General features: G+C 39.9%; 2 protein-coding genes across 2 annotated transcripts; one reads left to right on the top strand and one right to left on the bottom strand.

Moving 5' to 3' along the window:
* The first annotated feature begins 598 nt into the window (after positions 1-598).
* LOC134797906 (uncharacterized) lies at positions 599-6,865 on the top strand. Its single transcript, XM_063770251.1, has 5 exons — positions 599-799; positions 4,649-4,758; positions 5,697-5,842; positions 6,295-6,409; positions 6,692-6,865. Exons 1-5 carry the CDS (start codon positions 691-693, stop codon positions 6,824-6,826), a joined length of 615 nt encoding a protein of 204 aa, XP_063626321.1. The 5' UTR covers positions 599-690; the 3' UTR covers positions 6,827-6,865.
* A 113-nt stretch (positions 6,866-6,978) lies between these two features.
* On the bottom strand, positions 6,979-17,650 carry LOC134798022 (protein sneaky-like). Its single transcript, XM_063770355.1, has 14 exons — positions 17,406-17,650; positions 16,538-16,657; positions 15,649-15,829; positions 14,973-15,110; positions 14,442-14,562; positions 13,737-13,865; positions 10,813-10,941; positions 10,218-10,469; positions 9,502-9,597; positions 8,961-9,077; positions 8,456-8,658; positions 7,826-7,947; positions 7,519-7,647; positions 6,979-7,293 (listed from the first exon to the last, which is right to left on the bottom strand). The coding sequence occupies exons 1-14, from the start codon at positions 17,557-17,559 to the stop codon at positions 7,136-7,138; spliced, it is 2,049 nt and encodes a 682-aa protein (XP_063626425.1). The 5' UTR covers positions 17,560-17,650; the 3' UTR covers positions 6,979-7,135.
* Positions 17,651-18,026: the final 376 nt, after the last annotated feature.

The raw sequence follows: 18,026 nt of genomic DNA, 5'->3' as shown, positions 1-18,026 counted from the left end.
CACTACTTTAATATATTTTTTGAAATTAAACCTAGAAATTCTGACATAGGGCTTAAATTTCAATATTTGGCATAGAATCGAGTCGCCGTTGAGTTGTTGTAATGTGCGAAGACCTTAACGAAACCGAGGAAAAATGTCTACTCATGTGATACTTGTGGTAGGTATTTTTACTTAGTTTTGTTCACTTTCGAAAAATACACGTGAGGTCTCCTTATACCCCCCCTCCCCCAACGTGATCCGTCATGAGTTTTTCGTGCCCCTCTGCCCCCCTATTAAACCTCGCGTGATTTATGCACAAGCCCTAATTCATATAAGCGGCATCTAGTTTGAATGCCAAACTTGGGGGCACAATTTTTTCTTAGATCTTACACCTCTCCTGCAATCGATAACTCTGTGCTTTATGCAGGAACTGTAACACTCCGTAGACGGCGGAGAAAAATTTAATGCTACACGCTCGATACATTTACCATACACAATTTTCTTTTAAATATAGTTATTGTCGCAAAGGCATTCTGCCAAAAGAATACAGTCCAAATCACTTATACTCTTTGGTCCAAATACTATAGTCACTGTGAAACAACTGTGAAATTAACACGACCAAGGAGAGCCGAAATAATCCGACCGCATGGCAGTGTCATAAAAGTCATGTTGATGTTGACAAAGTCAATACAGCTGTGATTCAAACAAACGATGGGCATCAATTTTAGCTCTTTCTTTTCCGGTTTGGGGAGGTTTTTCGAGTATCCCGTGAAAAGGAAGCCGATATGTTTCTATAGGCAGGAGGATTTTACTGCCACAGGTATATAAGCGCTTACTTTATTTATTTTATACTAGCTGTGGTACCCGGCTTCGCTCAGGGAGCTGACATGAGAATTGTGTGGTGGTTGTAATAAAAGGATAAACTTTAAAATATAATTAGGTATTTTTTTTAACTACAATACATAGGTATTGTAGTAGTAAAATACATAGAAATAGATATAGACCTATTTCTATGTTTTTTTTTATTTCCAACTCGAGAGCAACCTACATATAGTTGACCCTGAGAAAAGCATAGGGAATAGGGATAACTGGAAGTGCTTGTCGAAAATCTCCTGAGAATATGAAGGCTTCGAATAGTCTACAATGTTCTAGATATTCTACAACATTTGAGTGTGCTCTGGAATATTCCACAATGATCTGAGATCCTGAATTCTAGGCTATTTACGAATATTTGATAACATTCCAGAATATTCCGGAATGTTCTCGAACATTCGAACCTCACAACTATCTTGCTTTAAATATATACCCCTACCAATAGTAGATCCAACCCTATAAAAAGGCTTCGAATGGTCCAAAATATTCCACAACATTCGAAAGGGTTCTGGAATATTCCACAATGTTCTGGAAATGCTCTTAAATATTCGACAACATTCTAAAGTGTTCTGGAATGTTCCACAATGATCTAGAATATTCTCGAGTATTCGATAACATTCCAGAATACGATGGAATGCTCTCGAACTCTCGAATGGTCTGGAATGTTCTAGAAATGTCAAGCCTCCGAGACGGCTTCAAATTTTCCAGAATATTCCACAACATTCGAAAGTGTTCTGGAATGTTCACATTGATCTAGAATGTTCTCGAATATTCGCTAACATCCCAGAATGTTTTGATATGCTGTGGAATGCTCTCGAATGGTCTGGACTTTTCCAGAAATGTCTAGCCTCCGAGGCGGCATCGAATGTTCCAGAATATGTCACAATATTCGAAAGTGTTCTGGAATATTCCACAATGATCTGGAATGATCTCGAATATTCGACAACATTCCAGTAATTCTGAAATGCTGTGCAATGCTCTCGAATATTCGACAACATTCCAGAATGTTCTGAAATACTCTCGAATGTTCTGGACTGTTCTTGAAACGTCTAGCCTCCGAGACCCGAGACGGCTTCGAATGTTCCAGAATATTCCACAACATTCGAAAGTGTTCTGGAATATTCCACAATGATCTAGAATGTTCTGATATGCTGTGGAATGCTCTCGAATACTCTCGAATGTTCTGGACTGTTCTAGAAATATCTAGCCTCCGAGGCCCGAGACACCTCACCAGGTACAAAATTTTGTAGGTATATATTTCACGATCTATTCTGAACTTTCATTTATTAAGTTAAGGTTCAAAATTCAAAAACAAAAACAACTGCTTCTGGGTCTCAGGGGGCGAAACTTTCAGCCCTTATATCTTCAAAAGCACACCCTTCAGGTAAAAACGGAAAACTTCTTCATGGACGGGAGATAGAGGGCGCTACCACCCCATATAGCTTCCTTGACCGTATCGGGACTCATTTCTGAGTTTTAGCGGCACGCACATTGTACACTTTCTTTTATTATATATATTGATGATTAGGTATTTGCTAGGTAGAAGATACTCGTTACTTTTGAGTTCGATGGCAAGTATTACTTTATATGTTTAATTTCTAGATTCTCAGATCCAGGGTCGCAAATAGCCCTAAATGTAGAAAGTTTTTTGAAATGATGCCTTACTAGTCTTACACTAATCTTATAGTAGAGCTGGTATAGAGCCATAAAAGCTTATCGTATATGCGCGCTTCGTTAGAAAATACCGATATTACAGGTGACTTCATTATAGCATCTTATAAATCATTTCTTTATCGATTTTTCCAATTCCAAATTACCTTGCAGTCCTTTCACTCTCACCACCCTCGGGCCGATTAGCGCCCACCTCAATCTCAAATTATAACAAAACTTGATGCTAACCGCATCCCAAGTATCCCAACAAGCAAAATAGCCTACGGCCTACTGGAAATGAGCTAAAAACGAAGAAAAGTTTAACTTTCCTTGGTAGATGTAGCCTGCAGCGTGGTGTACTGCCATCTCGCCGAAATATTTTTCGCCTAATTTCACTTTCCAACCAACTTATTGCAGTACTTTTAGTTGGCAAACCAATGCTTAGCATATTATTATTTAGCATAATTTTTATTTGAACACAATTTTATTTAGCAGATGTTCATTTTACCACGATTTATTTAGAAAAATAGTTACTAAGCAAATGTTTTATTATACCTAACTATTTATTGTTAAATAACGTTTGCCCAAATTGAAATTTCGCATACTTATTATTGGATCACAACTATATTTAGCATTTTTTTTTAGACCCGTAAAACGAAACTGCTCCCAGAGATAGGTAGGTTATGGTTATTTTTTTAAGACCCTAAAAACGAAATTGCTCCCAGAGATAGGTAGGTTATGGTTATTTTTTTTATGACCTGTAAAACGAAACTGCTCCCAGAGATAGGTAGGTTAGGGTTATTTTTTTTTTGATGACCCTAAATACGAAACTGCTCCCAGAGATAGGTCGGTTAGGGTTATTTTTTTTTGGTGACCCTAAAAACGAATCTGCTCCCAGAGATAGGTAGGTTAGGGTTATTTTTTTTTTTGATGACCCTAAAAACTAATCTGCTCCCAGAGATAGGTAGGTTAGGGTTATTTTTTTTTTGGTGACCCTAAAAACGAATCTGCTCCCAGAGATAATTAGGTTAGGGTTATTTTTTTTATGACCCGTAAAACGAGACTGCTCCCAGAGATAGGTAGGAAGGTAGGTTAGGGTTATTTTTTTTATGACCCTAAAAACGAAACTGCTCCCAGGGATAGGTAGGTTATTCACAATATTAGGCGAAAAATAATTTATGCCTATCAATACATTCGACATAACAATAAAAGACATTTTGAAACATGACCAACTAAATATTTTGCCATACAATAATATTGTAAATAATCATTTGCGACATGTTATATATGCGAAACATTGGTCTGCCATCTGATAGTTTTGCCAAATGATAGTATGGGAAAAATAGTTTGGGTAGTGATAATTTGCTATACAATTTTCGGCCACATATTAGTAAACCCTGCAGCGTACTAGAGTACCTACAAAGAGATAAGAACCGCCTTTTGTGTTAAGTAACTAAAATTAATACCTTCCCATACTTAAACCGTGACTCACAATCAATGTTGGCATTGTTTGTAAGGGCGGGTGCTTGTATTTTCGTAGATGTCGTAAACTAGCTAATCTTAAGTTTGTTTAACATAAAACTTAGGAAATAAAAACCTGAACTGAGACAGAGATAGATAGTCTTGATATATGTAGATTCTTTATTTAATAAGTGGACTGTGGTTATTGTACTTAATTTTTGAAGTGAAAACTTCTTTAGCGGCGCTGTGCACTTTTTGAGGTGGGGAAAAAATTATAAACTCGAGACAGCGTAAGGCGTCTCTCCTCTCTTTCTACCGCACGGCGAAAATGTACCTATGCCTGAGCCTGCTGTTTCATGTAGGCGGCGCAGGGCGCTTGCGTGACTTATGTTATGTGTGACGGACAATGTCATTGTTTTTTGATTTAAATGCCATCTAGTGAGTTTCCCTCAAACTGGTATTAATATAACGGTAATACCAGTAGTACTCAACTTACAGTGATGTGCTTAGGGGTTTCAAGTAATGCGACGATACAACGCTAGATGGCGTTAACTTCAATATTGCCCTGTTATTAATATTTTGAGTTACAATGTCGTTGAGTTTTCCCTTCTGCCGGCACTCCCGGAGTACAACCCGTTGTTTTTTTATGTAGGTATACTATATCTACTAATATTCTACGAAACAGGCGAACCCGTGCGGCGTCTTTCGGATCAGCCGAAGGCCGTCATGACGGACTATGACAAGCTCGTCGACTTGTTCTACAAGCGGCTAGCAGAGCAGCGCCAGTATAACCAAGTATGACAATGACATATCTATTGGCAATTTGAAAACCAGTGGTGTAGCTATAGACGTGGGCGAATGGGGCCTTCGCCCACGGCCTCGCACTAAGGGGGCCTCGCAAAGCCAAGCTTTATTAGCTACCTTGGGAAACACATTGAAAAGGGCCTCGCAGATGTGTTTTCGCCCACGGCTATATTGGTTCACGCTGTTGAAAACTTTATTGCAATCACAATGAATTAATGATATACCCTATATACCAGTTCAGTTAAAGGCCAGCTGTTTGTTGTACAGATGTAGTGCATAATTATTTTCCATCGTATTTTCACGGAAACGTTCGTACGTTTCTTGCTATTTCAGTCAGTCTCGGAACAAAAAGTACTGAGGTTGACTGAAGTAGCATGACAAATACGAACGTTTCCGAAAAAATACGATGGAAAACAATTTTGCACTACATATGTAAGTACCTATGCATATCATGTATTCCAACATTTTATATACTTACTATGAAGAAGAGGTTCAGCCAGTTATCATGCAAGTAAAATATTACTTATATTATCCATCATCCAAAATAATGTTTAACTTTTGAACGCCAAGAACACCTCAAGTCGTCGTTACTAGTCGTGCCCACAGCGCCAAGGACAACTACTTATAAGTGTTATGGCAGGCTCTGTCAAAGTAACTTTCACACTTTCGAGTAAGGTTTACATTAGCTCCCTTGCGCCCGGGATCTTATGATCTAAGAGCTAGCTACGGAAATAGGTTTGCAATTTATAGAGCAACGAAATCCCTCTAGTTTAGTGTGCCATACTAAGTATCATTATTAATTCCGGGCGCCTGGCAGCTGTTGATTATAGAGGGATTTCGTTCCGTCTATTGGTGTTGGAGTGATGTTTACTGTGTTAATGTTAATGACATAAAGGGTTCAAAGGGTTAAAGCTCCTAATGGTGCGCAGGAGATGAAAGAACTCGACCGCCGCTGGAGCACACAGAAGGTGGTGGAGCGGTTCCCGGGGTGGAATGACGTCACCATCGCCAACCTGCACAGCTTGTTCCTGCTGTTCGACAACCAGGCCAACGGCATGCTCGGCTGCGACGACTTGTTAGTATAAACTAGCTACAAGACCTTTCTCCGCTTTTAGGCGTCCAAATTGTCGCAATGACGGATGTATTTTTCTGCGTAGACGGTCAGATCGGCGCAACACAGCGAGAAATATAGGTAGTTTAAATATTTGCGAGTGAGTTCCCTTTAAAAATGTCTTCACCGACCGATCTTTTCATTCACACGTGGTCTACCTCTTCTACCTACATCACACGTACCACGTACAGTCACCACACGGGATTGTTATGCCATTTAGGGTTCTTCCTAAATTGGAAATTCTATAGCGTAAGTATTGAACAACCAATCCAGGACCCTAAATGGCGCAACAATCGCGGAGCGTGGTGGTACCTACCTACTTACGTTTCTTGCGCAAGAAAATGGTCTTATCATCCGATTCGACAACGTCTATTTGGATTCTTAAATATTAGCATGCTACCATTGTGTTTTTTCAGTGGAGCTGTGCTTGAAAGTCTAGGCGATGAGAGTTCTATGGAGCTGCGAAAAGAGAAATTCACTACCGCCGACACTGATAACGATGGGTGGATCACATACGACGAATTTCTTTCGGTTAGAATACTTATTCATGTTTTCGTTTAAAAAAGAGTAAGTTGAAGTTTATATTTTATGCGTGGTCCCTTGTCACCAACCCCTACTGTACCTAGTCACGTTTTGATTAACTCTGCCTACTCATTCAGTTCTGTCCCTAGGTAGGTATATCCACCATGATAAATATCATACTGTGATGTTGATGCAATTTACAGTACTTAGGTACCGCACTATCGCAGATACCAGGAGTTATAAAGACATCTTACGTCCGTTCTGAGTGTTCTGACTATTGCGTTATTTCAGCTGGTGTACAATTTCAACGACCAAAAAGAAGGGAACTTGACAGGTCTGGCGCGGCTTTGTAACGAGATCGCGGAGAACATACAATTCGTTAGCAATCTTACGGTCGGCGAACAACTAGAATACGGACTCTTTTGAAATAAAAATTAGTTTATTAAGTAGCATATTTTAATTACTTAAAAACAGTAGAATTACAGAGAAATAAACAAACGCAAAGTTAACTGAAACTGAATTTAATGCCTAAAAAGTGGAATAAACTATTTTTCCATATTTTTTAGGCGTCAATTATTTGCTCAGCCGTAGAACTTACTGGCATCTTATTGTTTTACATCAAACACCACATGGTAGCCCTTACAAAGCTCAATACGGGTTGCTCGTTGAGTAAATACTGACTATGAATCCGGCAATGCTATATGGCGATATAGTCGGTATACGTCTGTCAGGCCATCAATATACGGGTAACTCATCGTCGCTAAGCGAGTCTTGGTCACTCAGCTCGGCGAGGTTGGGGTCGCACGCGAGGCAGCGTCCGCGGACCTCGAGCCAGCATTCCCCGCAGTACAGGAACGGGCAGTTCGGCATGTCACACTCCTTCCACCCGCTATCTAAAAGACGTATAATTTGAGATACCTTAAACCTGTATTAAGATGTGCCCGTCAATAGGCCGGGGAAGTATGGATCATACTGTGTATTCTTTTACCACGTCTTAGAGTGTGTGCGGAAAGAGAAGAGTCGTAGAATGTATTGGTTCCCTTATATTCCACGACTCTTCTCTTTCCGCACATACCTACTATAGGTACTACTTCATACTATATAAATTGTGACCTTACTAGCATTCCTGGGTTCTATCTCGCCGCAGATTAGGCAAGTCTTTCTGGCCGCTGGTAACAGACGCAGCCAGCCCAAAATATTCGGGAAGCGAAGCAGGAGACTCTCGCCGGAAAGATAGTGGGCCCGGACTGACTGCACAACGAAAATTTACAGGACACGTTAAAGTCGAAAATACGATGACGGTAAACCGCTATAAAATCATTTTGTCAACATTTAGATGATTCAAATAGTTGTTTAAATAAACCGAAGCTTGTCAGTAACTATTGGATAGCCTCTGCTTGGAATGAAGGTGGGATATGATGTGACTAGCCTGGACAGCCTTTCTTCGAAGAGTGGCGTCCAATTTAACGCGCTTCTTTAGGATGTCATTGTAAAGGTGCAACACCCGCTGTTTTTCGCGCCGCGGGTAGAAGTAGCTGCAGATCAGCCTGGTGTTGAGAGATTTGGATCAGTAATAGTAGTATTTGTTTTACAAGGGGGCAAAGTTGTTGTTTAACCGCTCGTGCTAATATTGATACCCAAGCAAGCGAAAGATTCCAAAATTGAACCACGAGCGTAGCGAGTGGTTCGAAAAATGGAATCTTGAGCGTTGCGAGGGTTTCAAAGCACGAGGGTTAAACAAAATTTGCCCCCGAGTTACACAAAATTTTTCACCATACCAACCCGAAGCAAATATTAAATGTAAAATATCAAACCAAATCAAATTCAAATGAATGTTATTAAATATTTATCATCCAAAATCATCATTTAAAAGTCAATTCTACCAGCAAACATCAGAAAACATTTGCATTTGATTACTTTGCCTCACATGTGAATTACTGATAGCAAAGTGCAACTTTTCTATCCGTTTTTGAAGTAAGCCTTTCCGAGCTGGTGTGGTGAAAAAGATTTTTCTATTAAGAGCTACCAAAAAACTTGATGCAAACTAAAGATTACCTTCTCAATCGCGAGGTATAAGGGTTGACGCAGAGCAGCAGCATTACCCAAAGATATCCCCCGTAGATTCGCAAATAGAAGATGGCTGGCATTATGCGGGGGTGAGGCAAGCAAGTGTTGGTCGCCGTGCCCTGCACGTGACTTGTACGTAGGTGCGAGATCATCGCGCGGATAGTGTTGGCTACGATTCCTGTCCCTTCCACCTGGATTAGTGAATGCAAGTAAAAGATAAAAGATGGTCGGCATACTCGGCATGATTCAAGTTAAGGGTGAGGCAAGCTCTTGAATTCTTATTCGTCGCCGTGCCAGCACAGATTGTGTTGGCTACGAATCATAATGTATTTATTACTTACATTAAAAACCTTTAACTATTCTAGACCATAGTCGATGAGCGAGCTAGAACAAAGACTTTTAGATCATTCTGGGTTTATATCCTAGCGTTCTCTAATTTTCCCTACATCGGTGGCTGGCAGCTGAATATTGTATGATAATTGATAATACTAACCTCAATCTCCAAATCCCGTGTGCCAGACTCGCCTTCTACCCTAGCATGCTGGCTCACCACATCCAGCGCCTCGTAGAACAGCCGATCCAGCATCACGAACGTGGTAGCTGTCACCACCTGGATCACAAAGAACAAAAAAACATAAGTTATTACTTCTTATTTTCTGAAACATAAGGACATGCCAGAGCTTAATTTCATAAATCGTATAAGCCAAAATCGCTTCCTACGATTCCTATATTTGACCTGTTCCAAAATTGTAGGCATTTGCTTCTCCAGTATTTAGAATACTTAACACTCGGGAGAAGAATTAGAAGTCCGTATGACCATGCAGGCGTGGCTCACTCCGCGATTTCGTCGCTTTGCAACAGGTAGCTAAAAGTACATCCGTTCCACACCAATTTTGGTGGCTAGCCATAAGCCGCGCGTGGCGCTGTCGCCACCTAGCGGCCATATCTGTCCTGATCGTAACAGACGCGTTTTGTTAGAGAGTGAGTCTTCTGTACCTACCTAGTACTACTATTTATTCTGTGGTATGACTCACCTCTAGCAGCACCTTAAGCATCTGCGTCAGCAACCGCTGGCGGTCTGCCGTCGAGAACGCTAAGGAGTATACGTCTACGTAGCGACTGCGCTCCATCTGTGGTAGGTATAATGATGTAATAACTTTAAAAGGGAGTTAATGTATGGTCGCTAGAAGGAGTTCTTTGATGAAAGATCGCAAGAGAAAGGAATCTGGTACAAGACCATTCAATGTGAGCTCGGATACCCTGGTGGGAAGTGCCTGACTTAAACCGGGCGTATATTGTACTTGCTCACAGGCTTCGGTCCGGTCACATTCCATTAAATATGTTTGCTCATCTGATGAGGAAAGCAGAGTCGCCCAACTGCGATATCTGCGACTCTGTCGAGGATGTACAGCACTTCCTAATGGAATGTGTTCGGACTCGAGACAAGAGGGCACAACTATTTGAAGCTATGGGTTATGCAGTAACTGATATTGAGGGTTTTCACTCGATATTGGCGGAACCCCTGTCTAAAACTGCGAAAGTCGTGTACAGTTTTTATTTTATTTTACTACACTTATTGAAACTCTGTAATGTAGAAGCCCAACGAAGCCGAGTCTCATTGATCATTGATAAAGGCTTCTCTTAAATGTGTAGATTCAAAAAACAAAATAGGGAGTTAGGACGGTACAGGAAATCCGCCGTCTATTTCGACTGTACCCAAAGATACAAAACTGTATTTGAATTCGAATACCTTTTTCAAAGGCAAGAGCGTGTACTGACTCCTCATAAGCCTCCGCCTCTCGATCGTTCTAAACAAGTCGGTGACGTACACGTTATCGAAGTCGATGTTAGTGAGGAACAAATCGTGATACGCCTGTGCTGCCACGGCTATCCGCAGGAACAGTATGGCTTGGCACACGTTCACTATGATGAGGGCGCTCTGAATAATTGAGAATTTTTCTTCGAAGGCTTGCTTTACGCGATCGCCAGTCTCTTTCGCGGCCTGAAATTCATATCATTTTTAACCCACGAGAAATGCTATTTCAGAATATCCATACCAAAAAGTTTTTGATTAGGTATAGAAGAGATGTACTTAAAGAAAAAACCGTGCCTTAAACTAAACTAAGAAACTATAGGTTTGACAGCTAAAATAGATGGCGCTGTACTGGGCTACATGTTTTGCAACATAATGTATGGAGCCGTGCCGCGCAGTGAACGGAAATAAAACAGTGCCGCGCTATCCACATTAGCTATCAAGTTCACAATTCTTTTCTTAAAACTTTCCACATCTTAAACAATCAACGAATCTATGTCCATACTCAAGCCTCTACCATTTTCTTGAGTACCTGAACATCAGCATATGCATCATTTTCATTAGGTTCTTGGTAGCGTACAACTATTTCATCGGGACCTTTCATTAACGCGGCCTTGGCTTCTTTGAGGGCCGCGTAACCAACACCTAACCCTGCAGATATCTGCGAAGAACATTAGAATATACTAGTTAAAGTACTTATTTAGGTAATTACTAGGTATAGTCTGTTCGAGAAACGGAAAACGGTGAAAAATAGAGATAATACTCCTAAAAATACGTGTGATACCTCATTAGATTCGTAATGATGTCTAGAAAAATGTATTCGAAGCGTGTATTAGCACACAAAAAATTACAAAAGTTATTAACAAAAAAAGGGAGAAAAAAGTAGATTTTTCTTATTTCCCAAATATCTCAAAAATTATTAATATTTAAGGAACCAAAATATATTATAAAAGAGAAGGATATTTTCAATCAAACATTCCATACTTCCAAAACTGTGTCTCCATTATTTATACTTTTTATTCAACGCTAAACACAGCCCTCCGCGCCTCATTTTCGGGAAACGCGCGCGGCGTGAAAAAGCGATTACGCGTAACGTTAATTAATATAATTTTAAAGGTATTAAAAATATTTTGAGTTTTATTCACCAGTACTAGAGTTCACTTTTATTAGCGATTTCATCAAGATGAGACTTTATTGAATTATTGAATTATATTGGAGTGATATAAAGTTAGAATGTAACTGTGTGATCCTCGATTTCAGCCCGTACAAGATTAGAACATTGAGCTTTATTGCTTAACATAAAAGTCCAGTTTTAAATAATTGACCTGATTATGATACGTTATGACTAAAGTTCTTTGGTGAATAACATTCTCCGTGACACATGACGTCAGCGTTACGTTACGCGTTACGCTGAATCGAGTTTATCATTTTTTCCCCACCTCAAAAAGTGCTCAGCGCCGCTAAAGAAGTTTTCACTTCAAAAAATTCAATCAATATTTAATATCTTTAAAATTATATTTAATGTTACGTAATCGTTTTTTCACGCCGCGCGCGTTTCTCGAAAATGAGGCGCGGAGGCCTGTGTTCAGCGTTGAATAAAAAGTATAAATAATGGAGACACAGTTCTGCAAGTATGGAATGTTTGATTGGAAATATCCTCCTCTTTTATAATATTAATTTTGGTTTCTTAAATATTAATACTTTTTTAAATATTAGGGCAATAAAAAATATGTACTTTTTCCCCCCTTTTTTTGTTTATAACTTTTGAAATTTTTTGTGTGCTAATACACGCTTGCAATACATTTTTCTAGACATCATTACGAATCTAATGAGGTATCACACGTATTTTTAGGAGTATTATCTCTATTTTTCACCGTTTTCCGTTTCTCGAACAGACTAGTATAGGTACGCCTAGTCTACCTATAGCAGTAGCAAAGAGAATAGGTAGTATATAGAGGGGTCCTTTCATAGTAAATTTACTGCCATCTATCGACACACGACCAAAACTCAAAATGAAAACGTATAAAACTATCAAAAAATTAATATATATGGATAAATGATTTTATTATTTTTATATCATTTTGACCCATGTTCATTCACTGATACCTATGTGTTAAAATTGTTAAATATGAAACGGTGTCGTCACCGCCATCTAGCCGAGGATAGGCCAAAGGTGTATGCGCCATCTGTCCGAGAATGACTTTTTCTTGATTTCCGAGGCACGTTTTTAGGGTTCCGTACCCAAAGGGTAAAACGGGACCCTATTACTAAGACTTCGCTGTCCGTCCGTCCGTCCGTCCGTCCGTCCGTCCGTCCGTCTGTCACCAGGCTGTATCTCACGAACCGTGATAGCTAGACAGTTGAAATTTTCACAGATGATGTATTTCTGTTGCCGCTATAACAACAAATACTAAAAACAGAATAAAATAAAGATTTAAATGGGGCTCCCATACAACAAACGTGATTTTTGACCAAAGTTAAGCAACGTCGGTAGTGGTCAGTATTTGGATGGGTGACCGTTTTTTTTTTTTGCTTTTTTTTTTGTTTTTTTTTTGCATTATGGTACGGAACCCTTCGTGCGCGAGTCCGACTCGCACTTGCCCGGTTTTTTACTTTAACTTTATTCATCTTAAAATACGGAGTTACATATGTCTTTGGCAGTAGGTACCTAGATCATCTTCAATCGCTTAGGTATTTTGTACTTGATTAAATACAATAATATGTAGATAAGTTATTCAACGACGCACTCCACGCTTTTTGCAAAATATAGGAATCAGAAGTCTATTAAAAGCAACCAAACTTCATAGAATCGATGTAAAAAAAAACACCTGTTTCCTATTCTCGGATTTATTGAGATCTCGGGACGCACCATATGCAACACGTTGCATGCGGATTGTAGAGGCAAAAAGTATTTTACAAGTATGTTTATGAAGTTTTGCTATCGCATTTTGCACTTTATCAGAAACTGTAGAATACTTTTTTTTTTTTTATTGGAAAAAGGTAAACATTTGACCACAATCTCACCTGATGGTAAGTGCCGATGCAGTTTAGGATGGAACATGCTTACCTAAAAGATGTCTATTCACTCTCGATTTAAAGAGATCCAAGTTATACCTAGTTGACTGGGAATAGATTTGCAGGAAGCGAATTCCACTCCTTAGACGTTATTCCACTTTTTACAATGTCCTTTGATAGAAATAGAACTGACTTGAGCTTTAGAACAAGCCCTTATGGGTAAGTAACTGTAGTAAGGTAGGGTATCATAAACTTGTACTGTCTTTAAGCAAATAAATGTATGACGTACCTATATATCTTCCCCATTTTCATGGGGTTCAAAAAAGGTTTCCCTTTTTTTATATAAAATACGTCTTTATGAACACATTATAAACAGTTGGTGTTTGAGCAAAAAATTTGGAGGAATATTTATTGTTTATTATAAAGTTAAAATGAGTAAACCTGCGTTCTGCTATCACAAATGCTAGCCCCCAGCGCGCTTGGCACATCACATGCCGCTCGCGTCATCAGCGGCGCGCAAAACACAGACGCGACGTGCCGCGGCAGCTTCTCGATGCACCCCTGCCACGTCTGGAACCAACCGCAACCCGCAATCCACAAAGCCGCAGATAGGCCAACGAAGACTCACAAAGCCCTGACAGCCCTTCATGCAGTGGAGGATTTGCCCTAAGGCCCAGGAGGCCCGGGCCTAGTGCGGCAAATTGTGACAAAAAATTCGCTGATGATAACAAGAAATGACTTAATATATAAAATGTAATCAATATGATGGGTACTGCGAAAGGGGCTGCTATAGGGCCTGGGGCCTAGGGCGGTAAAGACTGCAAATCCGCCACTGTCATCATGCATGACCAATCAAGGCCAAAGAAGCCACAGCCCACGACGTTAGAAAAGATAAGAAAGCGCCAAAAAAAAACAAAAAGGTTCTTAGAAACACTGACTCCTCCAGAAGGGAGGAATGAAAGATGTAACGAGTGCCAAGTTCGTGAGACAGTGTCATGGCACTCTTGTGTTTGGGTCGCTATACTATTTTTTGATCGACGGAGCCGGAAAGCGGCAACTTTTAACGCAGCTTCTCAGCTAACGTTTAGCGCAGCTGACCTAAAATTGACGCTTTCCGGGCTGAGAACAGAAAAGCAAATTTCTTGCCTGTAACATCTGCTCCTGGGTGCGCGACACGGCCGCTGACAACACGTTGTTGCAACGGTATTCAGTTTTCTTGAGATATTCTTTCTGGTATACCTCAGTCCGTTGGTCTTTTGGCAAAATTCTAAAAGCCAATATAGGGATGTATATTTTAACTTTGAGTTATGGTTTCTCAATAATAATTTTGATGAGATTTAATTTAGAATTGATTTATAAGTAGTATTACAGCCAGAGCATTGCTCGGTCGATAACTTGGGCATGTTTGTTCCCAAGTAAACTCAAGCTCTGCATAAATCAGTCTCATTTATATATTCACAGGTAGGTACATATAAAACATAATATAACAAGAATCTGCGATGTACTTTTATCGAAAATTATGAAAGTGCAATATTGGCCCTGCCATTTAAATAAGGACTTTAGGTATAAGTACGACTGTTTATAGGTTAAAATTCCTTGGATTCTTAGTAAGACGCGCGCCGAACACAGCCATTTGTTGCTAATTGTACGTTATAAAATACCTATAACAGTGCTTACTGGTATTTGCACTCTATGTGACCGGAGCGATTCCCTTGAATCAAATCGTCGGCCTTGCGCGTCATGTCAACACTCCGATGCAGCTCGGTGGTTTCTTCGATCTCGCTTTCTATTGGTGCAGTCACGTCTTGGAACTCACTGGTGAATAATTATAATTAAATCAACATCTGTTTTTCTTTAGAGTTCTATATCGACACTGTCTTGATATCAAACTGTTTTATTTTAGTTTGTCAGTCAAAATGATACTTACAAGGAATATTTGATATGTATTAGCCATCCTCATCTGAGATGTTGTTTGAGTCGGCTTTCAACAACCGCACCTACCTATTCGGCAACTTTAGTGGAACTTAATTTTATACTATTTCTTTAACTAACTTAAAGGCTCCAGTGCCCGACACAGCTGCTAAAATCAACAACCAATAAAGTTGACAGCAAGGTGTCGAATATTGGGTTTTAACATGTCGATTGTTGGGGTGTTTGCGCTACCTGCCACTGAAAAGTACAAATTGAAACCTATTTTTATAGAAAATCGACTATGCCTTAATAAGGTGCGAGGTGCCAAGCTTTGGTAGGGATTTGACAATTAAGCACTCCTTATTACTGGAACTTCCATTTTATGCAAAAACATAACTGCCACTAACAAATCTCTTTGCGATTACTAGAATATTAGAGAAAAAAAACGAACTTTAGAGTCTCTGCAGCTTGTCTGATCTCGTCTTCCATCCCCTCTACGGTTTGACGCAGCGGGCTCGCGATCAGTGCGTCCCGCACACCGGACAGGTTATGGGCCAACTCGTTACTACACGCGAACACTCTCACCACCTCACGAGCGTTTAAACTCATGTTCATGATGGGCCCTGAAAGTTTAATAAGTAAAAAACAGCAATGGGAAAAACAAAGTTGCTCGCGGTTGCATTGTCATGTATATTATCGCATCTCTAGTAGGTATTGAAAAGGTTTTAAAACTTATAAAGGCACAAGACTTGCTCTGCAAAAAGTCCAGCGAAGCGAAATAACGAACTGCGTGATAGACTGATAGTAAAAGTTTATTCTAAGCAAACTAAGAGTAGGTAATATAGTCGAATACTGTAAAATTTTGGGCGTATATATATAGAACATGAACTCAATGTTGAAAGGGCTTAAGTTGAAAGCAGAGCAAGCATGCACTGATTAACCGTTTGACCGGCACTACAGACGGCTGTGGACGTCATCGGAAAGTATTGCCAAGGACACAACGACGGCTACAGCCGTCAGCTTCGCCAATGCAATAGAGACTAACGAGGGACTCCGTAAAGTTCAATTTCGCTTAAATAATCGCAATCGCCTGGCGTTCGGGGCACGGCATATTCCTTCGCCGTCTGGCGTTCAAAAGGTTTTAATAATAAAGCATACCAAAAGTTAAGGCTGTCGAGGGCGGGAATGAAGTGAACAAGGCTGCATGTCCATTGAGGCGGAGATTAGCGGAGATGTGTGTGTGATCCAGCGGAGCGGATCTTACAACCAATGAATTAGTTGATTCCCCACATCTCCACCTCAGTGGACAGGCAGCCTAAGTATTCGCTTACCAGCAACAACATAAGTCAGTATTAACCCCTTCAACACGCGGCGGCCGTCTTTGCCGAGGTACATAGGAATAGTCAGGAGGGAAATGCATCGTATTTGGATTGCGGCTACATTTAATAAACCTGAAATCAACTGATGAAGTACCATTGTAATAGCTACCTACTATTAAAAAACTGTTGAGTAGGTACTTAAATAAACTCATATTGTCTTTTTCATTCATTTAGCATCAAAAGTAAGTGAAATCAGTCAAGAGCATTTCGTGCCATTCTCAATGTAAGATACAAAGTATGTAAGTAAGTCATGTGTGTCGCTTAACTTCAAAAACGGGTAAATCCATTCGACCCTCTGAGCAAATATCTACCCTATTACCTTTTCTTAATACCAAAATGGCATAATCTGACAGATGGATTTACCTGAGTTTGAAGTTAAGCGACTCATGTATGGTGCGACAATGCACACTCACAGCTCTATTAGGTAACTCTTTTCATTGTATTTTTTACATTTTCGTAAGGACAGGCGTGGCTCACTCCGCGATTTCGTCGCTTTGCTACAGGTAGCTAAAAGTACATCCGTTCCACACCAATTTTGGGGAAAGCCATAAGCCGCGCGTGGCGCTGTCGCCACCTAGCGGTCGTATCTGTGCTGATCGCAACAGACGTGTTTTGTTAGAGAGTGAGTCTTCTGTACCTAGTACTATTATTTATTCTGTGGTAAGGATAGAAAATTGTATGGTGTTTGCTTATAAGGTTTATTTGTTGTGAGAGGGATATCTTACTCATGATACAAAATATTGTTATAGTGCCGTATAGCTATAAAAAAAACTGGTTATTGTAGCGAACTCCAAGTAAGTGAAGATATGAAGTGACTAACCAAGGGTAACACTTAGAACCATAGATACAACACATCCCACATCGTAAGACATCAAGGCTCTAAGCATAAAGTGGTAGTACAGCTGCCCCAACACAAACCCCCCCACGAAAGCAATACAGGCGTTCAAGCACTTTATAATTTCTTTGCCTGCCATATCGAAATGAAAGCGTATAATATACTTTTGTAGTTACATATACCTAAGTATATAAAACTATTTTTTGAAGCACTGTACGGTTCAAAGAATTCTCTTATATTATATTTATTCAAATATAACCTATTGGTCTAAGAAAACAAACCATTTTCCATAGAAAAACGTCACTCTGTCATGCGACTCTTGCGTCAACGCAACGCCAACGTCACTTTATTTTGAATTACATTCGGAAGAGGTGAAGGTGAGTAAAGTTAGTCGGTAGGTTTTTGGCTAAGGTAAGGGTGGTACGAGGGTTGCACTGAAAATGTCGGGAATAGAGAAAACTGTCGCATCTAGACGGTCAATCTTTATTTTAATACATACTTAAACTCAAACTGACCACGCATATAAATTTTCTTTTGAAAGTAATCATTCTGTAATGCACACGGCTCATAATCCCAAAGTCCTTTTTGTATGGCGATTTTGGGGCC

The sequence above is a fragment of the Cydia splendana genome, chromosome 16 (assembly GCF_910591565.1).
Source record: "Cydia splendana chromosome 16, ilCydSple1.2, whole genome shotgun sequence".
Lineage (NCBI taxonomy): Eukaryota > Metazoa > Arthropoda > Insecta > Lepidoptera > Tortricidae > Cydia > Cydia splendana.
The sequence above is the reverse complement of the archived record's forward strand: the minus strand, read 5'-3'. Positions and strand labels throughout refer to the sequence as shown.